Source organism: Balaenoptera ricei, chromosome 11, assembly GCF_028023285.1.
Source record: "Balaenoptera ricei isolate mBalRic1 chromosome 11, mBalRic1.hap2, whole genome shotgun sequence".
Taxonomy (NCBI): domain Eukaryota; kingdom Metazoa; phylum Chordata; class Mammalia; order Artiodactyla; family Balaenopteridae; genus Balaenoptera; species Balaenoptera ricei.
Window position 1 is genome coordinate 68,906,689 of NC_082649.1, and position 27,152 is coordinate 68,933,840.

Here is a 27,152-nt window from a genome sequence, read left to right on the forward strand (position 1 = left end):
CAAATTTGTCCCATGGTCCCACTTGAAAAGGTGCTCTGTGAGCCTGTCCATCAACCTTGGCAGCCACTGGCACAAGGGGCAACTGCAGATGAGGGCCCATAATAAAGAATCCAAAAGCAGGAGGATTCTTAAATCTTTATTTAGCCAATTCTCTCAGACCCCAGGCCCTGATGACTGTCACCCCCACCCCTTCCCCCACAGGAGGCATTCAACTGAGGCCAAAAAATATTACATACATTCGCACACATCATCAAAAATACCCAAGGGAAAGCCCCTGGCTTTGACTGGCAAACAAGGCGCAGACCTGGGCCAGTGCCCACACTCACACAGACCCTGGCACAGGGACATCCTCCTTGGAGGAGGCAGAGGCACTGTTGTTGCACAATGAGCCAGCACTCCCTGACCCCAGGGTGTGTGAGGAGTCAGAGGGTGCTGTAGAGGGAACCCTAGACTCTTTCTTGATGCCTGTCTTATCTTGAACACCCATCCTTGGTTCTGATAGGGCTGTCCTGAGACCCCATCCAAGACCCGAAACACACAACCTTTCACCATAGGTGAGGGCCCTCGTCCCTGCAAACATGACCCTATTCTGTTTGTAGGGTCTCCAAGATTCTCATATCTGAGACACAAATTAAGGAGACTTCTGTCTCCTCTACCCCTGCTGCAAGCCTGGAGCAGCTTCCCAGGGCAACCCTGGCCCACCATGACCCAGTACACAAAGGGCAGAAGGATGCAGAGCCATGCTGTGCTACACCCACTGGTGGACACAGGGGGCCAGCTCCTTCGCTGTTCTCTGGGCTCATTCCCCCAGCAAGAGAGGGCCTCCATGCACACTCATTCCTCGGGCCACGTGGCCCTTTGCACACTCACACGGCACGCCCTTGGCGCTGCCTACTCTCCTCCTTCCACCCAGGGGTACGAGAGGTCACCCCAGGGGGCAGGCATGCAGGGCTTCCTGGATCTTCTGGCGGCAATACGAGTACTTCTGCAGGATCTGGCGGAGGTGTTCCTCTTCCTCCCGCTGCAGGATGCGTAGGAAGTTGTGTAGCTCAGGCATGCTGAAAGCATCCCACTGTAGGGGGAGAAGGGAGACACAGGCTACAGCAGGCCACTGCCAAACCAGCAGGCTCTCCCCAAAGAAGACCAGTGCATCACGATCACACAACTAGGATGGGGCTTTCTAATGTCAGGTTCTTGCCTGAATGGTCTGTGTTAGGATTCCCAACAACAATCCATATAGAAGATGGGCCCCACAAAGTAGGGCAGTCACCTCGTGGACAGGCAACCAAACCAAACATTCCCTAGTTACCTGTGAACAGGTCATGCCCACTCTCTCTGAGTTTGATCTCACTCTACAGATGCACTACCTTGGAGCTGTAAAGCTTCCAGGTAAAAGGTTCTAATGCCTGAAGGGGGTGCCTGCATGTTGTCCTGTGCCCATCTGTGTGGCTTTGACCTGGCCTGAGATCAGAATGCCATCAGATGGACTCCTGCATCTCCTGAGGACTTTCCACAATAGGAAAGAGCAGTGCACCAAGACAATTCTTCCTGGCTTCTTGGGAAAAGCCCTAGACCTTGGCATGAGTTTCCTGGAAGCCTTCACTTTAGCTACAAGGCTCATGTACTCCTGGAGAGGCTTTGCAGGGCTTGTCTGCAGCCCTATTCCTCCTTCAAGCCTGCAACCCACCAGTCCTGCCCAGTCACAACCAAGAAACTAAGGAGGGCTGTTACTCACGTTCACCTCCCCAGAGTCATTCTCCTTCAGGACAAAGCTTAGGGCCTTCTCACTGGGCCCTGCAAGGAGCCGTAGCCGTAGGGGCTGCTCATCATCTGACAGCTTCCGGAGGTACACTGAGGGCCAGGCAGGGGGAAGGGAGTGTATGATTAGAGCCAGGCCCAGCCCCCTCAGCTCCTGCATGCACAGGCACATGCATATACACCCTCACACATGGTGGGGTGGGGTGGAAAGCCCACCTTGGCCATGGCGCTCAGCCCGCTCAAAAAGTGCAAACTTGCGGGGGTCATCCACCACCAAGAACTTGCGCAGCAGGGCCTCGATGACCTCGCGTGCCCGTGTGCGTGACAACACATGCAAGTGCTTGACAGCATCCTTGGGCAGGTAGAAGGAGGTGCGGCGTTTCACAGCTGTACCCCGCCCTGGGCCCCGCCGGGCATCCTGCAAGGAGGGTGGCTTCTTGCTGGCAGGAACTGAGACAGGGCGCACCAGCTTCAGTTGAACCTTGATGAAGCCTGTGTAGGAGCCATCCTTGTTCTAAAGAGGAGAAACCAAACCATGACTAGATGCCAGATAAGATGGAACAGATTTGGGCACTACCAGTCCACTTAGGGCTAGGCTGGGTGTGAATAAATCACTGCTTGGGTCTACCCAAGAATACCTCAGCTGTGACCCTTTGGGCATCAGGCACACAGTTGGGTTCCTGTCTCTCTCCAAAACAGGCTGTCAACTCACCAGGCTCATGAACAAGTTGCTATTGATCTGGCCATTGTACTCCTTGATCTTCTGCTCAATCTCAGCCTGAGAAAGGTCAGGTGTCTCCCACTCCACGGGCTCATCCTGAAAGATGGGCAAGCATGGACACAGGATCCTTATGAAACCCATTCCTCTGCAATGCATGTCACGGGCAAGGAGGTAAGCCCTGGGTGGACCACTCTGAAAAATGGCCTGTGGGCAGCCTTTGGAAACTGACAACAAAGTTTGAGGCCTGATGAGAAGAACCCATCACTGCCCCTGGTTCTGCATGCTATGGGTGGAGACAGCCAAGGCAGAATCATTTGGCTTCTCTCTGCCGCCTGCCTGGAGCCTCCTCAGCACTGGGTGAGGCCCTAAGGATACCTTAAAACCAAAGCAACTGAAAGCACGAGGCTAGAAGCCAGGAAAAGATCGGGGACTCTGAAAAGGAACAGCTTGATCCCAGCACCCTAGTTGGATGCGGTCAGGGTGTACCCTGGAGAAGGCAGTCCACTTTGCCACTCTGCCCTGGCCGTGGCCCACTGCAGGGTGAGAGGTATGGGGAATGGTACACACCAGGAGCCCAGCCACCAGTGGGCAGGAGGAGAAGGGCAACGTCTACAACCTTAACACTCCTTGGTGGGGAACTTGGGCCAGCCCTGCATGTCTCAGACATAGTGAGGAAACCACTATGACATGCCATTTGATCTTGACCCAATCTGCACAAAAGGCAACTTCAGGCCAGGCTCCAATCTGCCAGAAGTTGGCATGGGCAGCCTCCTGGTAAAGCCTGTCCCACAACTGCCAAACAGGGAGGCTTATGTACCTCCTCTCTTCTGTCTAGAGGTTTAGCCCAAAGATGTTAGCTCTACCACTCAGCCCTTCCTCTGTTCCTCCAGGGACTGGATTCTTGTCTGAAGGGTGGAGTATGGGCCAGGGCTTCTGCCAAACTCCCTTAGTCCCATTGCATCAGCCTTACCTCCTGTTGACGTCAGATAGGCCCTAGTAGGAATGAGAGTGTCACAGACACAGCTGAGATCATCACTGACCAATGCCTTGTCCCAGGGGAGTTCCCATCAGAAGGTCTCCTGCAGAATAAGCTTAACCTTGTGCTCAGCTCTGAGCCCAGGACAGCCAGGCTTCTTCCTGACTACTGCCTTGGAGCCCCCTAAGCTTAAACCATCTCATGGGGACAATAGGAAGGACAGATGAGGGGGTAGGGTAGGGTAGAGTCCACAGCCTTTTAGCAGTATGCTCTTTACCTAGAACCTGCTGCTGTTCAGTGGCCAGCAAGTACATGGCACTGAGGACTGAGGCTGGGGGAGGGGTGGGAACTGAAGCCTATTTGCTTCCCCAAGTTTCCAAAAGTCTCCTAGATGGAAAAGAGCATTGAGAAGTGAAAACTCTAGGGACTTCCCTGGTGGTCCAGTGGTTAAGGCCTCACGCTCCCAATGCAGGGGGCCCGAGTTCCATCCCTGGTCAGGGAACTAGATCCTGCATGCCGCAACTAAAAGATCCCGCATGCTGCAACGAAGATCCTGCGTGCCACAACTAAGACCCGGAGCAACCAAATAAATAAACAAATAAATATTGAAAACAAAACAAAACAAAAAAACTCTAGCAGAAACCTTGTTGGAGACAGTGGGAAACCCTGTAGGACTAGTAAGAACAAATGGTCTGGACCCTGGAAAACGAGGGATCTGGGAGGTAAAATGAGGGCTGGAGGTTGGGAATAAAGGGTGGATGTGTTTGTTCAGGCCCAAGGAGAGGGCTTGAGACAGGAAGAAGTGCCCCAGTGGGAAGGAGTGTCAGGATGGAAGGGGTGCTAGGGGCAGGAGGAAAGCTGAACAGACTAGTACCAAGGCAAAAAGGAAGAGAATTCTACTTACAGAACAGGGTGATCAAAGAGATGGCACTAACTCATTCCCCTTCCTTGTGATGGCTCTGAGCTCTAGCCTGGGTCCTTCCTCTTCCCTTCCTGGGTTATCTAGGAGCCCTGAGCTGGGATGCAGTGACCTCAGTTCCAGCCCCTTCCCTTCTCCAGGTGAACCTCCCTCAGTATCTTTATTCATAAAACAAGGGACTTGGACTGGAGGTACTGCACTGTCCTCCCAGGATTCTAGAGCAGGAAGAGTATCTTTTTCCATTTTCCGAAGCTGACTGCTGGAGGAGGATTCCAACAGCTGTCCCAGAGGGATACCATGAATTTCCCTTCTGCGACACTATAGCCACCCACCCTCTACTCTGCGACTGTCCATAGTGACTGATGGTTTTATTTTACATACAACTTGGGACTCCCCAGCCTCCTTCTCAATTGGTTAGTGTCTTGTGGTTTTCTCACCTTTCCACAATGGAAGATGGCTCAGGCCTGAGTGACACACGGACAGTCTCAGGGATCCACACTCAAACCTTGCACCCAAACTCTGGGCTCAGCTTTCCAGGTATAGAATTTTCCCCTAAAGCGTTATCCACAACTCCCTTTTCTTGGCTCATGTAAGGAATTCTGCCCCACTGCTGCCAGGTATACTGAACTTTACTTCATGGTCCCCATCTCTCTTCCCTGATGCCCTGGCCAGGGTGCTCTTCTGAGGTGTACCATCTCTGGAACAGTTATCTGAGCCTGGTGGTCACACTCATGGCACACATCACAGAGGTCTCTGATAATGGGGACAACTGGGAGACTCCGAGAGGCACAGCTGCTCCAGCACTGCAACTTATAGTCCTGGATTAGTAACCCCTATCTCTCTTGACCCCTCTCAGGGCATTTTACAATCTAGCCTTCCCCACCTCTTGTGGATAAAGTGCTCCTGGATGCTTACAGTCCAGAACAAGGCTTCCTTCCCATCCATTCCCAGATCCCCTTTCTCCAGGTCCGCTCTAACTTTACTATATATGCTGCCCAAGCGAGCACTCCTGGTCCACTGCAGAGGAGGGGAGGCTCAGAATCTTCCACAGTCCAGTAGCTGGTGACAGGCCAGGACCGGCAAGAGATGGGGACCAAGCTAGCTCCATCCAGGAGTGCAAATGGAGGGGCCTGGATCTTCCCTTGCCTCTCTCCTAAACACACTTCTCAATTCCCGGCGAGGACTCCTCCCCCTCCACTTCCTCCTGGTCCCCCAGAGAGGGGGTGGGAGCGCCCGCACGCGGAAGTAGAGGTGTTAGTCTAGACTGCGCAGTCAGCCTTAGTAATCGGTGGATAATACCTGTCCCTGGTCTACCCCATGCCACTTAGCTGCTTCCTCTGGTTCAACCGGTCTGTGACAGAAACAGCAAGGCCTCAGCACTCAGTACCGACGCGCTGAAAGCCCAACACACGGTTCCGAGGGCTGGCCCACGCTCACGGCAGGGCGGGGCTGCCCACAAACTCTCGACCAGGCAACTTACCGGGGAGGAGCGGGGTCCCAGCGACCGCCCCCAGCCCGCTTCCCGCAACCCCCGGCCCCCACCTGATCCCGGCGCGGCCTGCGCGCCAGCGAGGTGCGCGCTGTGAAGTACTGCTCGAGCTCTGAGTCCGAGTCCTCCTGGCTGCAGTAGCCACTGCTTGTCGTGCTACTCCAGGTCATCTCGAAAGAGGGAGTCCCCGCGTCCGCCTCGCCCATCGCCGCGCCCGCCCGTTCCCGTGCGCCCGTAGCCTCCCACCACCGCCCCAGGAGCGTGTGCGCGTGCGCCGGAACCAGTGTCCGCGCCGCAACCGTTAACACTGAAACGTAGACAGCGGGGATCTAGCGCTCATCTCATTGGAGGACGAATGTCGAAGGGCGGGGCCACACGCGCCTCGCCTCCAGGAATGATCTCATCGCTCAGGCAGCTCAGCTCAGCTCCGCCTCGCAGGCCCCACCTCCCACAGGGAACTAGCCGGAACGTGTGCGCATGTGCACCAGCGTGGCCTCAAGACCGGATGCGGCTGCGGGAAGGTGCGGAAATTGTGCTTGCTCGGAGCCGCGGGGGCTCCGGGCGGTAAGGGCCGAGTCAGCACCACCGGCACCCCTTCGAGCCCGCGCGCAGAATTAGCTACTCTCTGCCGCCGGGAAGTCGGCTATCAGAACGTTCATTGCGCGTAGCGCCAGGCGGCCCTAGGGAACGCCTGCAATGTGGCCCGCTCGTCTGCGCATACCTGTCTTGCCTGTAAGCTCCCCGGTCCCGCGCTCACCACATTCGTGTCCCGCTCCAGCGCCGGTTCCCAGCCCAGGTCCCGGGGTCCGCAGCAGTCTAGGCAGACGAGCGCGCGGCAACGGTAGTGGCAGGTGAACTTGCAATCTGCAGAGAGGGCTGGCCGTGAGGCGGAGGAACCCCAGCACCAGCTCGGAGAAGCGTCCCGAGGGCAGAAGCGAAGCCCCGGGGTGAAGGCCGTTGCTCGCGGTGTTCTGCATGACCGGCCTTTTCTCAGGCCCCGTTACCGCCCACTGCTACGCAGATCTTAGTGTTGGTCCCCCGGCGTCTGGAAACTGGCGGGAAGGCCTCAGGCGGTTAGGGATCCAGGCCTGCTCAACAGTTGCATTTCTAGCGCCTAGGGCAGAACTTCCCCCTTCCTCATTATCAGCGTCCCTCCCTCCGCCCATTTACTTGAAGGGAAAAAATTAAAAACTTTTAACCCAGTGCCCCTCTCTAGTTGTCATTTGTTTCTATTCCCCTCACACCAAAAGCTTACCAACACTGGTCTACAAACACTCTTAATTCCTCGCCTTCACCCTCTACCCATTCCGGTCAGGCTTGCCCCTCCCTCCAGGAAACTCCTGCGCATCGCCGAATCCGGCTGTCCCGTCTCCGTCTTCACCTCATCAGCATCGTCTGATGCTTGCTCCCGGGGGCCCCCACTACCCCGGTTTTCCTCCCACCTCCCTGCAGCTCCTGCTCAGCTCCTTTAGTTCTGTTTCACCTAGATCTAATGGTGGAGTGTCCGAGGCTCAGTTCTGATCGCTTCCCTCCTCTGTGTACGCTGACCTACCCCAGATCCAAGGCTTCCATCACTGACCTCCCCACTGAGATCAAATCCTATGTGTCACTATCTTCACTTGGATGTCTAATAAACATTTCAACCCAACATGCCCAAAATTTAACTCACTTTCCTACCCCTTTTAATTCTTCACTTTTCCTCACCCTTACCCTTGCCAGTGTTCCTCAGCTCAGCAAAAGTCGCTACCATTCTCCCAGTTGAGGCAAAACAAAACAAAACCACCCCAACTCATCCTTGATTCCGCCCTTGTTTCTGCCTCTGACACACACCCAAATTGTCCTGTTTTTCATTTCCATCGCCACTTTAGTTCTCCTTGGGAACAATGCTGTATCCGAGCCCTTGTTCATGCTTTGTATTCTGTCACAACTCCCGTGCTCCTTCCAGCTGAATAAAGGACAAACTCCTGTACTAGATGAGAGGGTCTCCAGGCACACACAGGCTTGGGACACCTTCCCTAAGTTCCTAAATGGGCCAGAGCAGTGATTCTCAACCCAGGCTGCACATTAGAAGGATCTGTTTTTAAAAATTGTTGGTATACTCCCAGTGATTGAGTCAGCAGGTCTGTGGTAGGGTCCAAGCATAGGGGTGTGGAGGGCTGTAAAAGCAGTCCAAGTGATTCTAGCTGGTATATAGCCAGTGGGAGAGCAACCTCTGCTTGCTGGTGATTCCTGGGAGGGCAGAAGCACCAGCTAGTGTGTGGCTGTGTTTCATGTTTTAGCACCTGGTTGACTGAACTTGCAATAGGTATTTGCTAAATACTCAAAACTCCTGCTTGCAGGGGGCCCACCCGAGGTTCTGACTTTTTCCAGGCCTTCTCCCATAGGTGAGTAAATTCCCTTCACGGCAAGGATTCTGCAGCGGGACTTGGCGAGTGAATCTTTGGGAAGGGGCGGGTGTGGGAATATGAACTCAGAGACTGGGAGGCACAACGCCTTTCTCAAGAAGGACCAAGGCACCCTTTAAACTTGAAAGCAGCACCTTGTTATTCACAGGCAACAGCCTCTGCCTATGTCCCAGACACAGGTGGAGGTTGGCAAGGTTATAAACCATCGGCCCGCACTCTCTTATGCTATGGGGTAAAGGTAACGGACCTGGTCCGTGGGAACCGAACCCGCCGACCCCCTCCGTCCCAACTTGGCCCTCAGCGACGGTGCTGCCTCTTGGCCACCCGCTTGTCTCCCGCCAGCGCACAGGGCCGCTACTCACGTGCGCACTGCAGGCCCTTGCGCACGACGCCCCAGATGAAGTCGCCACAGAGGTCGCACCATGTGTGCGTAGTGGGCCCCGCGGGCTGGAAGCGGTGGCCGCGGCCTGGGACCAGCTGCCTTGCGGCGTTGCGCGCTGTGCCCGGCGCGATGCGCAGCGCGTTGGCACGCTCGAGCCGGGTGCGGCCCGGGGCGGCGCACCGCGCGGGTGCCAGGTCCCGCAGCTCAATGAGCTCAGGCTCAGCGGACATGGCCCTGTCGGGCCGGGAGTCCCACCGGCTCTGGGCTCAAGCGAGCGCGGGGCGGGCGGGGCCGCGGGGCGGGCCCCGATGCGGTGCCGCCCCTGGGATTCAGGCAGAGCGGCGGGAGAGCGGAGGAGAGCGGCGCAATGGAAACCTGGGCGCCCGGGCTGTGTCGGCCCGCAGGCGGAGTGGGGCGGCGGGCGCGGCGAGGGGCTGCTCTCGCGGAGTCCCCGCCCTCCGTTTCCTATCCTCCCTTCATCTAGCGAGCAACTCCCCTCCCCCTAACAACCACGACGACCTCAAAGGGCCACGCGGAAACAGGCGTGTTTCTGGAAGCTAGCTTTACTGTACTAGAGAAAGAGGGTCCCCACATCCGGCCCTTGCCCCCGGCCCAGGCCTCCTGCCCCAGCTTGCTGAGGCTGCACCCTAAGCCTACCCGCCGGATGGAGCAGGAAGTGGCGAGCGCTTTGCTGGGGGAGATGGGTCAGCAGCTCTTCCCGCCTGCTATCTTCACCACCTGGGAGGCTGGGGCACTTGCAGAGGCCGGACTGAGATCCAGAGGTTCAGGGGCACGGGGTTGTATGGCATGGGTGGTCGGCCCTCAGCAGCTGCAGCCTTCACTTGGCTCTGTCATCCTGGGCTGCCGGGACACAAGCCTTTCCATGCTTCTCCCAGTGCTTGACTTGGCACTCCCTGCAGGCAAATGGGCCGGTGAGGATGCCGTGCTATGAGAGGTATGGAAGTGGGACTCAGGGGTCCAAGGTCCTAGGATACTCTCACCTGCAGCAATACCACTCATTCTGGCATCGTGAGCAGCGCTTGGAGGCCTCTGCATTGCAGTAGGCACAGCGGGGCTGCTCTGGAGCCACCGCCTCTAGCACGTCCAGTCTGTAGGTCTCAGCCCACCTGGGAAAAGGGTCAGTCGGACTTGGCTGGACCTGGTGGGTGGGTGGATGGGAGCAGCCCTGCCCACATCCATGTCTTCTGCCTCCCTTCTACCCTTTCTGCCAGTTCAGCAGGCCTCACCTTCGTGCCTGCAGCCTCAGTTCCTGCTCTGAGGGGCTGAATACATGCCGCAGCTGATGCTTGGCAATAGCCTGCCACTTGCCTCTGTTCTCTCGCTCTAGCCGCTCCCAGATTTCTGGGATCTGGGGAAGAGAAGTGGAGAGTGGCAGGGAGGAGCTGGTTAAGTGGGCAGTGGTCCTGAACAACTAACTTCCTAGTGCCTACCTGTTCCAACACCAGGTCCTTCTTAGGGGGCTGGGCTTCGGTCAGGGCCAGGTGGGCCAGGAAACCCTGCAGGTCTGCCAGGTTGGGCAGCTGGTCGAGCAGTGTGTCTGTGAGGAAGGCCCGAAGCTGCAAGGGTGTCCAGAGGAGGCCAGTGTGAAGCGGTGCCGGTCAGAGGGTTGAGGAACAAAGAGGGCCTGAGCTGGGCTAAGCTGAGGGTGCCAGTGGGACCCATGTCCTACTAGCTGCTGTGTCATCTGAGGCCCAAGGTGTGGAGAGAGGGCTGGGGCTGAGGTGAGTGGGCAAAAATAAACATAAAGGGAGGCATGGGGCAGTGCTGGGGCGGTGGTGACTGGTGTGGGAGGAGTTCCCTACCTTGAGTAGCTGTCCTCTGGCAAAGCTTGTGAGGCAGTAGCGGGCCCGGGCCTCAGGGCTTAGCAGCAGATTGTACAGGGCGATCCACACCTGCCCATCCAACTTGCTCAGCTTTTGCTGCTCTGAGGGGGACACTGTCTGCCAACGGCCGCTCTCAAATTGCTGCAGCTTGCCTGGGGAGAGGAACTAGCATACTGTGTGCAAGCGTTGCATGCTCTGTGAGTGAGCCAGCTGTGTGGGCTAGGGGACTGACCACTGTCTGGGCACAGGACGTGCCCACGCTGGGGCGCTGCTCACTTCAGAGCAGGGTGAGTCCTCAGTGGTGGACACACAGGCTCTGCCTGCTGCAGAGTCCAGGTCTAGGCCCACTTTGGGTGAGGCATCCTGGTATTCTCTGTGGGCAAGGGGGCAAAGTTTTCTGCCTGTGTGCAAGCTGCCCGCCCCATTAATCCTGGGGGATGTCCTGGAAGCAGTGAACTGGGGCTTAGGCAGGTGGAGGAGGACCTTACCGCCTTCCTGCCGGCTCCAGGGACTGTGCTCCAGCAGTTCCACCAGGAGACAGGGCAGATTGTGGGTGCTGAGCATGCGGCTCAAGGTGCTCAGGGAAAGGCTAGGGACGGGGATGGAGAGGTGAGCTGAGGTTACAGGCCCAGGCTCCCAGCCCTCCACTGCAGGCCCCATGCTTAGCAGGACAGCCCACCTGTCCACACAGTCTGTGATGTAGCGCAGCACTGAGAGGGCCTTCAGTGCGATCTCAAATTCCATCAGCTCTGCCTGCTTCTGCAGCTCCTGGGGTGGGGCACATGGTGTTCAAGCTAGGGGAGCCTGGGTCTAGCCCTTGCCAACCCCTGGGAACCTCAGCCCACCTGCATGGGGGTGCCGTACTGGGACTCCTCCTCCTCAGGGGGGCCACCATGGCCACTCTGGGCGACCAACAGAGTCAGTTTGCGGTGGCAGTAGTCCACCAGGTCCAAGATGGTGTCCTCTGCTGACTCACACACCTCCTGAGGGGCAGGTGGAGGGGAAACATTCTGCCTCTGATGCCCTTCCCAAACAGACACAACCCCTCTTGCTGCCAGACCCTGGCCTAGGCTAGCCAGTGGGCAGGGCTGGTGCCTCACCTTGTGGAAGAATGCCGTCTCCAGGAGGTTGATGATGGAGGCCTCATGGTGTAACTGTCAGATAAAGAGGAGGACAGGGCCCTGGGCTGCTGAGAGAGGGGTAGGGGCTACCAGCTACTCTCTCTAGTCCAGGGCCCTCTGAAGGGGTGGGAGGGGTTATGAACCGATGGCCCAGCTCACCACCATGTAAATGGGAAAAGTGTTCTGGGGCTTGAAGTCTTCCAGCCTGCACAGCACAGGGAACACCTTCTGCTTCCACATCTCCACTGCAATCAGCTCCTCCACCAGCGTCGGGATCTTTGAAGGAGAGGGGAAAGGACAGGGATGAGGTGGGCCTACCTTAGCCTGGCAACCCTCCCATCTCTGGCTCAGCCCAGCCCAGCCCGCCTCAAACTCCCCTGGGCCCCAGACTCTCCTATGCCCCATGAATTCCTTCCCGATCTCTCTCCTGCACCTTAGACCTTCATTTCCAGCTGCCCCCGACATCTCTGTGGGGGCATTCCCCAGGCTTCCTATTACTGGCCCTTGCCTTGTCCCCAGGCTGCCATGCTCCCCCTGCACCTGAGCCCCTGTCAGTCCTCCCCCATTCAAGTGTACCTCTTAGGCCAGCTCTCCTGCTCATGCCCTCTCTCGTCCCTGTCCCTGTTCTCTGGCCTTCCAAGGCTTTTGTGTGCCTTGGCCTCACTCTTATTCAGGGCCCTTCACAGTGCCCTATTCCTACCTCACACCCCAGTAGGGGGCTCCACCTTTTCCTTGCAGAGGAATCTCTCTGTCAAGTGATATTTCAGGTCATCTACTGGTGCCACCTCCTGGCTCACATTCCAGTTAAGCCAATCCCTGGTTTCTAACTCCCTCTCTCTCATGTTGGGAAGGTTGCCTCCTTCTATGCCAAAGTCGCACCTCACTTCAGTGGTTGCCCCCCTCTAGCCTGACAGTCTATTCAGGAATGCCTTTAGAACTTGGGCCCTCCCCCTACAGCCTAGGCTGTTCTAGGATCCAGGACTATCTCCCTAATCAACTCACATCCTGCACCCCACCTGGCATGCCAGGGTCCTGTCCCATAGGGCTGCAAAATCAAATGTGTAACACACTTTTCCTTTTCCTTTGGGGAGGACAGGGGTGCCAGCCAGAGGGAAGTGCAGGCACCCAGGGTGCTCCTGAGGGGTAGAGTGGTGGGATGAGGGGTGGTGAGAAGACAGGAACCCTGCCTGTGACTACAACGTACCTTCCCATGGGTGACCAGCAGCTCCTGGATGGGCTCACCCTGGCTGGCCGTGGCATCAAGGATAGCCTGCATGTTCAGCTTCTCGAGGTTCTCATGCTGCTGGTTCCACCTGCCCAGGCAGGGTGTGTGTGCACATGTGTGCAGTAGGAGTGGGTGTGGGGGCTGGGTCTTACTGAAGCCTAACCAGGGTCCAAGATGGCTTAGGACCATATAACCCTGTCTCGGAGAGCTTTACCTCCCCACCGAGGGGCCCCTCCACGCCGGGCAACCCCTCCCCCAATGTCAGGCCCACACTCCCCCACTCAAGGACTCTGACCCCATGACTCCACCTGACCCCGGATCCAGCTGCCTCACCCTCCGGAGCCCATCTCGCGCAGCTGGAAGCTGCGCAGTCCCCGCACTAGTACGTCAGCCTCCCCGGGCAGCAGCAACTCCAGGTCGCCCATGTCGGTGCAAGGGACAGGAAGCGGGAAGGTGGGGTTCGGCTGACCGCGAGCAGCGGCCTGCGCTGAGATGGGGATGCTGACACGCTTGGGGACCACGGTCTCCCGCGGGGCCGAAGTCTGGGACCCTACAGTTGTAGAGCAGTTGCGGCGCGTGAGTCCTCGCCGCCATGGAAACGGTTAGCTCAACGCCTGCGCACTGCGGCCTGGGTCCCGCCCCTACTGGCGGCCCGCGCTGGGTCCCGTCACGCCAGCGTCTGCCTGCTTGCCAGGCTGCAGGTAGCAACCCTCCGTAGACTCCTGGAGCTTTCTCCCTCACAACCGGCTGCGGCTCACGGGTCTCCCTGAGTTACAGACTTGTGCGGCCTAGCTTCCTCCTCGGATGGACGTCAAATCGGCCCGCCCCCCACCAGCTCTCCCTGTAGCTGCTCCCTCTCCGCCCACACGGGTGCTCCTCTCCGTGGCCTCCTCGCTCCAGTATTCCTCGCGCGCAGCTCCACCTTGTTGGCTCTACACCCGAAATACTGCGCAGGGCTCACAACTTCTCTCCATCCTAAGCCAGGCTGCCGTCACCTCTCGTGAGGTAACTACTGTGGTCTTTTTACTGGACCCATTTCCACCCTTGACCCTCCTGAGTAGCCAGGAGTCTTTTTTTTTTTTTTGGCCGTGCCACGTGGCATGTAGGATATTAGTTCCCCGACCAGGGATTGAACCCCGGCCCTCGGCAGTGAGAGTCCTGAGTCCTAACCATTGGACCGCCAGGGAATTCCCACCAGGAGTCTTTTAAAGGTGTACATGAGACATTACTTCCTCACATAAGTGTGAATCTGGCTGCCTCTGGCTCTCAAATACTATGTCCAAAGCAGCTTACCAGCAACTCTGCACAGTCAGGCTCTTGCCCCCTCTCCTACCTCAGGACTTCATTTCTTCCCCCTCTCCCCCTTGTCTTCTACAATATGTTCCAGCCCCATGGGCTTCCCTTGGCTTCCTCATACATCCTAAAGTGGCTTTTGCTTCAGGGCTTTTGCACCTGTTACCTCTGCTTGGAATACTCTTCCTCCTTCAGAGTTCAATTTAAGTCAGTTCAGCTAGGCCTTCCTTGAGAATCTGATGCAGAGCAGCCTCAGCTCCCATCCCAACTCACTTTTCATCTCAGCTTCCCCATTGATTCTTTCTGGCTATTTATTTCAGTTTATAATTAGCGGGCACTTTTACATGCCCATTGTTGGTTCTGTCCACCAGATGGTGCTCCAGGGCGTCGGACCATGGCTATTTCTTTCACTGCGAGTTCTCTCCGGTGGCTGACTCAGATGCAGTATTCAATAAAGGTAGGTTGAAATGGATGACTTTATTTATAGAAATGAGGGTTAACCTTGAGACAGTATGAACTAGTTTGTAGGTCTAGTCCTCATGCACCAGGCAGGGCTTAGGAGGAGAGAATAGCCATAGCTATGTGCCTGATCCAGCCCCCACCAGCCTCACTTCCAGCAGATGATGATGTTGGGGTCGTTTTCCAGCCGTTCATCCAGCTCTTGGTAGCTCATGCCTGGGTGGTGTGGTGGAGGTGAGGTCAGAAGCCTTGGCTTGGCCACCCTGCCCTGACCCCACCTCAGTGGTCCTGCCTGCCTCTACCTGTCTTGCAGCAGATCTCATCGTAACTGTGGCAGCCTGTGTAAAGCCTGGCAGGGTGGCTCCGCTCCTCCCGAGACACCCGCACGGGATACTTCTGTAGTCGCCGGATGAGGTTCTTCATAAGCCCGAACTGGATCAGCTTCCTGGGGTGAGGGTCGAGGAAGAAAGGGGTGATGCTCTGGCCAGGCCTCCTTCTAGCCAGGCCAGTCTCCCCTCCAGTTTTGTTTCAGTGACCAGACTGGCCTTCAAACCCATCACCTCCAGGAAGCCTTCCTGGAGTAGCAGTGCCACATGATTCTGCTCACTAGCAATCTCCTGCTTTCTCTCTGACCCAGGGCTCGAGAGAGACACAGAGAGTGTACCTGCCCTCAGGCAAACCTTCCATGCCCCAGGGGATCCCCCTCTGACCGTTCATCAACGTGCTGCAGCTGTTGGGGGTGGCGGCCAATGAGATCTCTCACAGTAGTGCCAGGGCTCAGGCTGCAGTACAGCTGGAACACATCCCGGAGACTGGCCCTCTTGTGCCCTGTAGGCATCAGGAGTCAGCTCTCCAGGTGGCCCTTCCCTCCCTGAGATGGCCTCCCCCAGAGCCTGCCAATACCTTGCTTGGTCACGTAGGATAGACACGCCTCCTGCAGGGACTTGTCATCTACCAGGTCCTGGACCTTGGGCGTCGGGCAGTACACATTGGAGTACTGGAGGGTAGCAGGAGGCACAGGGGCCTGAGTGAGGGGCTTGGAAGTCTGACACAGCCCCAGTTGGGCTCAGCCACATGATCCATTCTCCATTTAATCAGACCCCAGACACACCTACCTGGAGGATGGACACCAGTGTCACAACGCCGTAGTACCTGGGGGAGATAGCTGTGCTCAGCTTCTGAGGGCCATGCCTTCCCAGCTCCCACACTCAGGGCCCCTGGGCTCTTCCTGACTGGCGACCCTGTCCTGAGTGTCACTGTTCCCCACTCACAGCAGGTTCTGGATGGCGATGCGCACCAGGTTGAGCTCCACATCTGCCTCGGCTGAGATCTTCTGGACGTGGCGGAAACCATCAATGTAGGGCAGGATCTGGGCAGGGAAGAGCAGGGTCAGTAGGGGTGGGATGAGGCCAGGGCTATGGCCAGCCGCAGGTCATGATAGCCAGGGAGGGCTAGCATACCTGTTGTGTGGTGAGGTCCCACTGTGAGTTGAAGAAATCCTCCTTGTCTTTGGTAAAGACAGGCACATCATACTCCTGGGCCACAGGAGGGTCAGGCCGCTGCTCAATCACCTTCAAGTGGATGGTGTTAGACTCATCTGCAGGGGACCCCACCCATATCCTCAGTGCCATCTCTTCCAAGAGGCCATCAATTACCATCCAGTCTTCCCAGCCACCCTTGAGGCAGGCAAGTGACTCTGGGTAGGGCCATCTTCCCCTTTTATGGAGCAACAGACTGAGGTCCATACAGGGGAAGGAACACGCCCAAGGAGCAGAGCTAGAGAGCTCTACTGGCCTCCCCCTCTCCAGCCCCATCACGCACTGGACCCTGGACATCATCAGCCCAGCTCATGGCTATTTACCGGCCACCAGTTTGTTCACGAGTCTTGTCCTTGACTGGGCTCACCTTCCCCTGCCACCTTCCCATCCCTCCTCAACCCCTCTGCTGTCCTTGCAGAGGCTGGGCCATACCGATGGGCAGAGTGCACCGGCCTGAGGCATTTAGCTCCTCCAGCAAGATGGTCATGATGGGCACCAACTTCTGTTTGCTCTCCTCCGTGGACACGAAGCTGCTCTCTAGCTGGATGGAGCATGGACAGCATGGTGGGCACACCCCAGGACCCTTGGCTGGCATCCTACCCTGGCAGGTTCCCGGGTCTGGAGGGCTTTGGAGACATGCGAACACCTTCCTTAACTCTGCCTGCCCATCCACCCAAGCACATCGTGTTGCAGACCTCCAGTGTGGTCAGGTAGCCAGCCAGCTTTTTGACGATGGGCTCAAGGGCACAAGTCTTGGCCTGGGCATCACACACGAAGCCTAGGTTGAAGAGCAGGGCATTGCGGCTGTACTTCTTGTGCTCGATGCACACGGGGCAGCCGATCAGTTTCTTCTCCATGGCTGTGCTGGACGAGGGGAACAGATGGGAACAGAGTCAGGCTCCTCTCACCCCCAAGTCTGTCCACTCCTCCTGGGAACCCTCCCAACCCCCCAGCTAGGGCCTCACACAGTGATGAGCTTATTCTGCAGCTCTGGCTTGGTGATGATGTACACCTGGACAGTGTCAAACAGCTCCCGGGAGATGAAGTCCTCGGGGACCTGTGGAAGGGAGTGACAAGAATCCCCTTAGTGGACCTTATAACTAGGTGGAATACACAGGGTGACCCCCAAGACCTAATCCCTCTTCTCCAGGGTTTCTCCTCTCTCCCATCCACCCAGGCCTACTCTTTTGTGTTTCCAAACACACATTATGTTCTCACCTACCTCCTGGCTTTTGCATACGCTGTACCCTCCACCTGGCACACTCCTGCCTCACCTAAATTCCTATGCATCCAGGGATACTAGTGGATCACCACTCACACCTCTCGTAGAACCTGGCACCTCCCTTGGGCCCCCACAGCCCAATTTCCCACAGTCACTGCCTATGTGAATGTTTGTTCACGATTTTCCGCGAATGAAGGGGTGGCGTGCCTGCGTGCAGCACGGGGCACGGGGTTCCACCGCTTCCAGGCAGCTGGCTGAACTCCCCCGAGCGTCCCTCTACCTTGCCTCCCATGCCCCGCGAGCCCGGATGGCACCTGATAGGTGATCTTGGGTCCCAGCGTGGGGTGGAACTCGCTGAAGAATATGCATTCGATGCGGCAGCTACTGCCCATGGCGCTAGTGGGGCCGGGGTTCGTAGATGGCGCCACTGTCCCTGGCAGCACCTGTCAGAAACAGCCCGGAGGTTTGGGCTGCCTGGTCAAGCACGCCTGCGCACTGAACACCCGTGAGGCCATCTGCTCAACAGCGCCTGTGCAGCGCGACTCAGCCGTGTGGCTGCGGGGGACTGTCCCAGGAAGTCCCGGATGGGTAGGCGTCGCACCCGGAAGTTAAGAGGCTCCGCGACGGAGCGGCAGGGCGCGCGGCAGAGCCCAGAGTAACCCACTTTCTCGGGAGGGAACCACCTCGTCAGGTCGGCGCTGCGGGTGAGGCAGGCAAATCCCTAGCGTGTAGGGGAAGCATGCCAGCGGCAAGTGGGGAGGCTGTGCGCAAAGGGACTCAGGCCGTAATTTCGACGCAACTGGGAACTACAACTCCCGTAGTGCTTCACGCCCTTCCAGCAGGCGCTCCCGCCCGGCGACGGCGTGGTGCACGCTGGGATTTGTAGTCTATTACACGGCCTTACCCATCTTACCTGGAAGGTGGGCCAGTGATCAGTGCCAATTCAGATGCGGGTACACACTGACAGGCCAGCAGTCCTCGACTATTCCTGGTGTCTGCCTTAGTACTGTCCCTTCCTACCTTAACTTTTTAGAAGAGAGTGGCATTCCTGCCCCGCAACCGTTGCTCCAGTGAAAGGAGTGGACAGCGGGCACCAGAGACCCTTGCTTACTCTGCTATGCTTTCAGGCTACAGCCGGCCTGGTTGACCATGGCCCTTTCTGTGGAGACCGAGTCGCACATATACCGAGCTCTGCGCACTGCATCTGGGGCTGCTGCCCACATTGTGGCCCTGGGCTTCACCATCTTTGTGGCTGTACTTGCCAGGCCTGGCTCCAGTAAGTAGAATTCATAGTTGACTTTTGGGAAGGAAAGTGTCACTTTTCCTGGGGAGCAGGGGCAATAGTAAGCCTTGGGTCTGACTCCTGGGAAAGGCCTCGTTGGCTGAGGGACATGCTATGCTGGAGGAATAAGTGGGGTGGAATAGATGAGAGTTGGGGCTCTGCCAGCTTGGCCAGGTCCCATAGAGTACCTGGCTTCTCTTGTCTTGGTGCTCCACTTAGCTGCCTCTGGCAAAGTGAAGGGGGAAGGAGGGAGGACTGCCAGAGGAGTAGCAAAGCATGGCTTCTGATCCAGGGAGGGTCCAGGAAGAGATGATAGGTATGGGGTCAGTTTGTTGCAGCAAGAGGGGGCTTGCATTTTGGCAGCACCTCCTTGGGCAATGAGCTACTCATACTCCTCAGCCTGTGGGGATTGGCGTGGCTGGGTTCTTCTTGCTTCAGCTTCACGAGGCTTCCTCTTCTCATTCCAGGTCTCTTCTCCTGGCACCCCGTGCTTATGTCTCTGGCTGTAAGTAGTGGGCCTGGCCAGCTCTTAGGGATGGGAGGGAGCATAGCTATGGGTGGTGGTCTTAGCGCCCTCTAAATGTTAATGAACACTTAATATCTGTTTGGAGTAATGGGATGTGGGGTTGGATGAACTGTATGCTCCAACTCCTGCCTATAGTTTATATCCCACGCTTGAACTAGAGTATTCGAGATGCAGGGCAAATGGGTTTGTCTAAGCACAAAATGAGGCTTCATCCACCTCCAGGCAGGAGGCTTAGAATATGCATTTGGGTGTACCTTTGTCCCTTTTCACCTTAATTTATAGTGATGCACCTAATTTTCCTGAAACAGTGCACCCATGTGGCCAACTCTTGCCAAGAAATTGTATCCAGTCCTGTGTCAGAAAAACAAAGCTTGTGAATCATTTATAACTGCCACATCTCAAACCTTGTGTTTGCTGGGTAGCACAGCAGAGATGACATTTCAGAATAGCACCTAGAAGAAGTGTGGAGAGGTACCTCCTGCTGGTTACTCAGAGCAGATGTTCTGTCCTAGATGGAGTTCTCCACTCTTTTGCCACCAAATAGATACTCGTTAGTGGGGAGAGAATGAAGCGGAATCTGCCCATACTAGCTGGCAGCTTAGGTTATATCTAAAGCTTTCTTCCCTTCTGCTGGGCAGCACTCTCATTTAGTGTCCCATCCCTGTCTCCCCAGTTCTCTTTCCTGATGACCGAGGCACTGCTGGTGTTCTCTCCTGAGAGTTCGCTGCTGCGCTCCCTCTCACGGAAGGGCCGAGCACGCTGCCACTGGGTTCTGCAGCTGCTGGCCCTGCTGTGTGCACTGCTGGGCCTGGGCCTTGTCATCCTTCACAAGGAACAGCTTGGCAAAGCCCACCTGGCCACGTGGCATGGGCGGGCAGGGCTGCTAGCTGTGCTGTGGGCAGGGCTGCAGTGCTCAGGTGGGGTGGGGCTGCTCTACCCCAAATTGCTGCCTCGATGGCCCCTGGCCAAGCTCAAGCTGTACCATGCCACTTCTGGGTTGGTGGGCTACCTTCTGGGTAGTGCCAGCCTCTTGTTGGGCATGTGCTCACTCTGGTTCACTGCCACAGTCACCGGTGGGGTCTGGTACCTGGCTGTGCTATGCCCTGTCGTTACCAGCTTGGTCATTATGAACCAGGTGAGCAACGCCTACCTGTACCGCAAGAGGATCCAGCCGTGAGCTCTTCCCAGAACTAGGGGAAGCCTGGATTTGCCCCTCAGTGTGGTAGCCGGGGCTGAGACCTCCTGGACTCTCTCAGCTGACTCAGTCACGGGACACCTCAGGCAATGGTGCGGTCAGGGGTAGCCGGAGTCCTTTGTGTGACATTATTACTTGCTCCTCATGCTGGAGTACCTCCCCTTTCCTTCTTTCTCTGCCATCCCAGAGGAGTTTATGGATCATGTGTCTGGATGAAGTTGGGTTGCAAGACTGCCCCCTGCCCACAGCAACTCAACTTGTGCTGGTATGTCCAGAAATGAGATAAGAGAAAAAACTAAAATAAAATTTTAAAAAAGACTGAAGGGACTTTCCCGGTGGTCTGGTGGTTAAGACTCCACACTTCCAATGCAGGGGGTGTGGGTTTGATCCCACGTGCCGTGAGGCGCGGCCAAAAAGAAAGAAAAGAATAAATTAAGACTGAAAAGACTGGATGGGAGGAATAGCCCAAAGCTGGGGATAGTTCTTGCTAATGCCATCAGCATGAAAAAATGGGCAGCTGGGCAAGATGGGGACCCGTCCCTGGCTGCTCACTGAGGGGCTAAAGCTCTCTTGGCAGACTAGCCCCCTGGATCTGGCTGCTAAGCACCCCATGCCACCCAGGGCCCTAGCAGGCCTGAGGGCTGTAGCTGTGAATGGTGCAGCTGTGTGTATTTCAGTCTCCCAGCTGCTCACTATGTTGGAGTTTCTAGACTGTGGTGGTCAAATCTGGGCAATGACAGGATGGGAGCTGGGGATGGGCTGCCTCCCTAGGTGTCAAGCCCTGAGCACTCTGTCTTGGAGGTGAGCCATGGATAAGAACAACTTATGATAGAGAGGCGCTTAATTATCAGGTCCTCCTGGCAGGGCCTCCTTCACCAGGTAGTGCAGGGAGGCAGAAAGTAAGTAAGAGCCTGAGGTGACAGCTCTGGGAAGGCTGCTTGACAGTGGGCATGCAGTGGTGAGGCAAGGGGGAGTCTGATGGGGGGAAGGGGATGAGGGCAATGGGCTTTTTATCCAGCTGGAGTAGCCTTGGTGACTGAGCCCTTGAACCTAGAGTTAAGTCCCTGTCTTAACTCAGTTGAGCATGATGAGGGGGCTGCACAAGGTGGTCTAACAGAGCCCAGGAGCCATACCTCAAAGAACTGCTTTATTGATACTGCGAGGCTGGGCTTGGCTGCCCACTCAAGTGGTCCTGTAGAAAATACCTGGGAGCTGTGACTGTTCTGGCCCAGAAGCAGCTATGGCCACAGCAGAGGGAATCAGACATCTTGACATGAATGTAGTCTCTTTGGGGGCGAGCAGGGATGTACAGCCCTGCACTGGCTCCTGCACTGGCTGGACCCCCAGAATGTTTTTGGCAAATCCTTGCCTTGGCTCAGGGCTCTCGGCAACCAGTATCAGGTGTGAGGGTTGGCCTAGGAGCCATGGCACCAGTGCCCCTGCAGCCACTTGCTTGTGGCTGCCTGCTGAGGTACAGTCTTACCTCAGATGGCCTGGGCTGGCTGTGCTTCAGAGGCCCCATGCGTGGCATAGTGGTTGTCTGGAGTTGGAACCAGGTAGCAAGAATCCTGGGTAGTGTTGGCGAGAAATAGCAGAAGGCTGTGGCAACCCCCAGCAGGCCTTCTTCCCTCTCCTCAGAGCAGTCAGTGCCCTGGAGTAGCTGAGAGTGTGTCAAGGGGGGCTTGGGAGAAGAGGTGCTACACTCAAGGTGGTCTAGAGTTACAGCTTCGGGGGAGCTGCCTCAAAGGTGATCAGGCTGGATCCTGGGACAGGCCCCTTCCCTGGGAGCGTGGGGGCCTTGTCTGACGGCAGGGGGCTATCCACCTTGGCCCCAGCCTCCTCTTCATCGTCTTCCATGCTGGGCCAGACGGACTGGTCCTCCACTCGCTTCAACCGCTCGTTGAGGGCCTTCAGAGCCAGTTGCCTGGGGCCAGGGGAAAGATGACAGGTCACTCGGGATCTGAACTTGGCTCATGCCCTGCACCCTTTCCCCAGGAAACTGACATGCCTTACTGCTCACACTCCTCTCTCAGAACCCTATGGGTTCTCCTTCCCTATACAGGGCCCAGGGCTCCACAGGGATTGGATTAGGGCACACTCTGCCATCAGAATGAGGACCCAAAGGCTGTAGGGCCTTCCTTCCATAGCTGGGGCACCTCCAGGCTGAGAAGGCCAGCTGGGTGCCTGCCAGCCTGCCCCCAGGCCAGCCCCAGGAATGGTTCTGAGGATGGTGCCTAAGGTTGGGCAAAGCTGGTGTCCCTGGGCAGACAGGTGGAAGGGCAAGTCCCTGGACATGTGAGTTTCTGCTGGGCACTGGCATCACATTCAAGGCATTACTTCTCCCCCTCTCCTTGTTAGGAGTATTTTGAGCCTCCTGGCAAGGGTCTATGGGGAAGTTTGGAACTCAAGCACCTGCCTTGGCTCTCAGCCTGGGAAGCAGGGCCAACCTGGGTCAGCTCACCCCTCCTAACTGACTCTAATATTCTCCTTCCGAGAAGAATCTCCAAACCCACCAGGACCTGTGTTAGAGCAGGAACACACAGCGTCCTAGCAGGAGAAGAGGAAGGAGAAACAATCCATGTGGGTAGGGCAAAGGCCAGAGCCTACTGGTTCCACTGGGCAGATCCCTGGAGACCCCGCTCTGAGGGGAGGTGGGAAAGTTCGCTAGAAGAAAGTATATACGTGCACTTGGGACCCTGCCCACCACAAGGTGGGATGCCCATGCTGCCAGGTAACACTTCTGCTAGTGGTCACTGTGGACCCCTGATGCCTCCAACTCTGTGCCACCAGCATGGGGGACCTGTATAGCCTTCCATGTTCCAGCAGAAAACCAAAATCTCCACCATGCCAGGGAACATGACAAGAGGGACAACGAGAACTCAGGCACAGAAAGCCCCAGCACACTTCCACCCTGTCCTCCAGCCTGGCACCATGGCAAGTTGGCACAGACAGGAGAGTCCTTCCCTGCTGCTACCCAGGCTCCCATTCTGGAGACTGCCTTGTCAATTCTGTTTAAAGCCTGCCAAGGTAGAGAGATGGTGGCATGCTAATCACTCCCTCACAAGCGTCAAAGATAGGAACCCCTGCTTCCCACTATCACTAGCTCTTTGGGTCAGGGAATGGCATGCAGCAAGATGTCAAACTGGTTGGTGGAGTAACCCCCATCCCCAAGCAAGGTAACAACCACAAGACTATGCCAAGAACCCACTTCCTGACACCACCCCCACCCCAATCTGCTTCCACCTGTCCATTTTCTTGGGGCTGCGCAGAGGTTTTTCGAATGTTCAGCCAACCCTAACAATCCAAGATCTCTCACGGGGGGAGGGGACACCACTGTGGCCTGGGATCACCTGAACAGCTCTGAGGACAGCTCAGTTTCTACCAGGCCTAGCCCTCCTGACCGCATCTCCTCCACTGGATAAGGTTAATAGAGACCTCGGTCTTTAGGATTCATCAGCCACAGAGACACAAACTGTAGAGCCCACAATTAAGCTCTGCAGCATGCCGTGTGTACTTTTCAACACCTGCCACCTTGGACCATAGTAATCTGTGGCCTTTCCCAGCTGGAAACTCCTTCAAGAAAGGGGGTGTGGCCCACACTCCACAGCCCCAGTGGAGAGTAAGTACAGGGACAACTCCAGCTGAATTCATAAAGCTGCCTGCTAAGAACTCATTTCACAGGTGAGCAAAAGCAGGCTTTGACAAATGCAGAAAGTATGAACAGAGCCTGCTCTAAATTTCACTACTCAAGTAACTGCATCAAAAAAAAAACACTCAAGGGCTTCCCTGATGGCGCAGTGGTTAAGAATCCGCCTGCCAATGCAGGGGACATGGGTTCAAGCCCAGGTCCGGGAAGATCCCACATGCCGCGGAGCAACTAAGTCCGTGAGCCACAACCACTGAGCCTGCGCTCTACAGCCCGCGAGCCACAACTACTGAAGCCCGCGTGCCTAGAGCCCATGCCCTGCAACAAGAGAAGCCACCGCAGTGAGAAGCCCGCGCACAGCAACGAAGAGTGCCCCCGCTCTCTGCAACTAGAGAAAGCCCGCGCACAACAACGAAGACCCAACCCAGCAAAAAATAAATAAAATTAAAAAAAAAAAAAAACAACACTCAAGAATAATGTTGAGGGGGCTTCTGGTGGCGCAGTGGTTACGAATCCGCCTGCCAATGCAGGGGACACGGGTTCGAGCCCTGGCCAGGGAGGATCCCACATGCCGCGGAGCAACTAAGCCCGTGTGCCACAACTACTGAGCCTGCGCTCTAGAGCCCACGAGCCACAACTACTGAAGCCCGTGCGCCTAGAGCCCGTGCTCCGCAACAAGAGAAGCCACCGCAATGAGAAGCCCGCGCACTGCAATGAAGAGTAGCCCCCGCTCGGCGCAGCTAGAGAAAGCCCGCGCGAAGCAATGAAAACCCAACGCAGCCAAAAATAATAAATAAAATTAAAAAAAAAAAAAAAAAAAAGAATAATGTTGGAAACAGAGCTGTGACCACTCTGGTAAGTCCACAGACCTGGGAGAGAGAGAAAGAGATGTATTAAAAAAGATCTGTCCTGCCCTGGCCAAGGTACATTCAGTGAATAATTCAGTTGGGATTCCTGATGGTGCAGATGGCTTGGTTTACAGATAATGAAAAGGTTGTCTCTACTTCCTGGTGTGGTCAGCAGGCTCCCTCGGTGGATCATGTGGCTGTCCCCTGGGTTTGGTGACACATGCCTGCCAGAGTAGGCGGAGGGGGGGTGGTGGGGGTGAGGGGGTGTGTCTAAGTCTAGTTATACCCCAGGCTTCCCTCAATAAATAAGCGGCAGAGAAGCACAACATCTGAATTAAGGCTCAGGAAGAGGGTGTAGTCCAGCGTTTGGAAACTAGGGTGGCCCAGATCATCTCTTAAAGATCCCATGTCTCCTTCTCTGTTCCTCTCTCACAGGGGAAGAAGGACCAGCAGGTTGTTTCTGGCTCCCACAGGACCAGTGTCTAGGATTTGGAGATTCTGAGACAAGGCCAGGGTTACGTGTACCTGGCTCTCCATCTGCCCCTCACACAGCTCAAAAGGAAGCAGGGCATTTCTTGAAACTTAAGCGGCCTGAGTGCTGAGAAAGGCCACTTTTACTCCCTAATTTTGGAAAGCACCTCCTGCAGCCCAGACACTTAAATGCTGAGCTCCAGGCCACAAGCTGGCTTTTCTCTCTTTCTGAATCCGCCCCAACATCTGACTGTAGGCTGCCAGCCTACATACAGCAAGCACCTCAACAGATGAAATGTGACTTGATTAATAATACTCTCCTAGCCCGACAAGGTTTTGGAAGATTCCACAGTACCTTCTCCGCTCTGCGTCTTGAGGGTCTGTGCCTGGGAGGCTGATGGTGATGGAGGATGGGGCACCCACATCATAGCGCTTCACTGTCTTCTGGCATATCTTTACCTTCACCAGGAGGCCATGCACCAAGTTCGCCAACAGCCCCACCACAGGCTGCAGAATCTCAGGGAAGAAGGTGGCAAAGGCAAAGTGGTCGGCCATGTCGCCTCGGCCTCGGCTATGGCGCTGGTAGAAGCGAAGATACACCCAACTGGAGATCAGCCCAAAGCCATAGGAGGCCAGCGCTGGACTCTGGAGCAGTGTGGCCAGCCGCAGCAGCAGCAGCAGCCCCAAGAGCAGCATGGGCACCACACTGACACGCACCTGGGGCACTCGCAGGACCACACAGTCCCCCATGGTTTGCTTGAGTGCCACCAGGACACCACCTAGGAAGCCCAGGGCGCCGTGGATGCGGACAGTGAAAAGGTACACCAAGTTGAAGGAAGCCATGTAGGTGAGGAGGTAGGCAAAGGCCCCCAGTAGCCCCACAGACACGTTTACCACTGAGAAGAAGATGAGCAGCTCCAAGGCCCCCCAGAGGGGCTCAAGCAGACGTCCGGCCACCACCACTGTGGCTAGGCTGATGGCCACATCCCACACATGCTGTTCCATCAGCCCATGGGTGGCCAGGGTCCAGATCCAGAAGTTGGGTGGAAAGAGGTAGCCTGGGGTGACCGCCAGGCAGCCCGTGTCCACGGCGAAGGACAGCAGGTAGAGGAATAGTACCGCAGCGCACAGAGCCTTTACCACCACGCTGGCGCTGGACAGGATGGCCCCCAAGTGTTGGCGGGCGCCCGGCAGGGCGCGCTGCATCTTCCTGGCGGGCGTCGGCCTTAGGAAAGGGTTTAGTGGGCTAGGGGCCTCCCCGGGGCCTCGTCCCAGTCCGGCCCCGACGGGAGGCCCGGGTCCGACCTAGTCACTGGCCTATGGCCCCGGTGAAAGCTCCACTTCCGGTCGGGTCGACTCCGGTCCCAAAGGGCAGAGCCGGGCCTGGTCGCGGGGCCGGGGCCTAGGCCCCTCGCCGGGATCTGAGGGAAGGCCCTGGGCAGCTTAGGCACGCCTGACTGCCCGCTCTGTGTGGCCACCGCGCCGACCGGACTGGCGGTGATCTCAGGGCTCGATCTTCTCCATCCACTCTGGGGCCCTACGGTCGACGCGGGATTGGAGAGGCTGGTTCTGGGCCAGAGTCAAGTCTGGTCAGCTCCGCCTCGGCCTCCGCTTCGACCGTACCTCCTCCCTTCTCAGGCGCCGACAAACAGCGGCGCTGCGCCTGCGCGCCCGGGGAGGCGGCAGGATGCCCTCTGAGCGTCGGCCTTGAGGTTCCGCGGCGTGCTGGGACATGTAGTCCTCGGTCGGAGCCGGGACCGGCGGAAATCGGGGTTCTGGGTAGAACAACAAGTCCCAGGAGGCTGTGCGCCGGAAGAGGAGAGTGTGCTTGG

The 27,152-nt window shown here is 56.8% G+C and overlaps 5 protein-coding genes across 10 annotated transcripts; 1 reads left to right on the top strand and 4 right to left on the bottom strand.

The window, feature by feature from the left end:
- Positions 1–123: 123 nt before the first annotated feature.
- RASSF1 (Ras association domain family member 1) lies at positions 124–8,949 on the bottom strand. Of its 3 annotated transcripts, none has more exons than XM_059939735.1 (6): positions 8,631–8,949; positions 6,585–6,727; positions 2,471–2,575; positions 1,975–2,272; positions 1,736–1,851; positions 124–1,072 (listed from the first exon to the last, which is right to left on the bottom strand). In XM_059939735.1, exons 1-6 carry the CDS (start codon positions 8,878–8,880, stop codon positions 926–928), a joined length of 1,059 nt encoding a protein of 352 aa, XP_059795718.1. In that variant the 5' UTR covers positions 8,881–8,949; the 3' UTR covers positions 124–925. The 3 variants fall into 3 exon arrangements, with proteins under 3 accessions (XP_059795718.1, XP_059795719.1, XP_059795720.1); XM_059939736.1 differs by having other exon boundaries at positions 6,621–6,727; positions 8,631–8,947; XM_059939737.1 differs by lacking the exons at positions 6,585–6,727; positions 8,631–8,949 and adding an exon at positions 5,917–6,203.
- Positions 8,950–9,202: 253 nt separating this feature from the next.
- ZMYND10 (zinc finger MYND-type containing 10) lies at positions 9,203–13,611 on the bottom strand. Of its 3 annotated transcripts, none has more exons than XM_059939739.1 (12): positions 13,174–13,611; positions 12,820–12,928; positions 11,775–11,891; positions 11,595–11,648; positions 11,340–11,477; positions 11,174–11,262; positions 10,983–11,083; positions 10,474–10,595; positions 10,102–10,227; positions 9,898–10,019; positions 9,652–9,777; positions 9,203–9,564 (listed from the first exon to the last, which is right to left on the bottom strand). In XM_059939739.1, exons 1-12 carry the CDS (start codon positions 13,263–13,265, stop codon positions 9,489–9,491), a joined length of 1,272 nt encoding a protein of 423 aa, XP_059795722.1. In that variant the 5' UTR covers positions 13,266–13,611; the 3' UTR covers positions 9,203–9,488. The 3 variants fall into 3 exon arrangements, with proteins under 3 accessions (XP_059795722.1, XP_059795721.1, XP_059795723.1); XM_059939738.1 differs by having other exon boundaries at positions 10,474–10,646; XM_059939740.1 differs by lacking the exon at positions 9,652–9,777 and having other exon boundaries at positions 10,474–10,646.
- Positions 13,612–14,591: 980 nt separating this feature from the next.
- NPRL2 (NPR2 like, GATOR1 complex subunit) lies at positions 14,592–18,054 on the bottom strand. The gene is made up of 11 exons (XM_059939741.1): positions 17,667–18,054; positions 17,096–17,187; positions 16,826–16,994; positions 16,563–16,671; positions 16,053–16,189; positions 15,864–15,961; positions 15,708–15,744; positions 15,496–15,589; positions 15,303–15,420; positions 14,895–15,037; positions 14,592–14,808 (listed from the first exon to the last, which is right to left on the bottom strand). The coding sequence occupies exons 1-11, from the start codon at positions 17,742–17,744 to the stop codon at positions 14,741–14,743; spliced, it is 1,143 nt and encodes a 380-aa protein (XP_059795724.1). The 5' UTR covers positions 17,745–18,054; the 3' UTR covers positions 14,592–14,740.
- LOC132375036 (transmembrane reductase CYB561D2) lies at positions 17,890–20,678 on the top strand. Of its 2 annotated transcripts, none has more exons than XM_059939743.1 (4): positions 17,890–18,043; positions 18,480–18,628; positions 19,102–19,139; positions 19,834–20,678. In XM_059939743.1, the coding sequence occupies exons 2-4, from the start codon at positions 18,502–18,504 to the stop codon at positions 20,335–20,337; spliced, it is 669 nt and encodes a 222-aa protein (XP_059795726.1). In that variant the 5' UTR covers positions 17,890–18,043; positions 18,480–18,501; the 3' UTR covers positions 20,338–20,678. The 2 variants fall into 2 exon arrangements, with proteins under 2 accessions (XP_059795726.1, XP_059795725.1); XM_059939742.1 differs by having other exon boundaries at positions 17,892–18,056.
- Positions 20,679–21,489: 811 nt separating this feature from the next.
- TMEM115 (transmembrane protein 115) lies at positions 21,490–26,989 on the bottom strand. The gene is made up of 2 exons (XM_059939744.1): positions 25,676–26,989; positions 21,490–22,279 (listed from the first exon to the last, which is right to left on the bottom strand). The coding sequence occupies exons 1-2, from the start codon at positions 26,524–26,526 to the stop codon at positions 22,075–22,077; spliced, it is 1,056 nt and encodes a 351-aa protein (XP_059795727.1). The 5' UTR covers positions 26,527–26,989; the 3' UTR covers positions 21,490–22,074.
- Between the last annotated feature and the right edge of the window lie 163 nt (positions 26,990–27,152).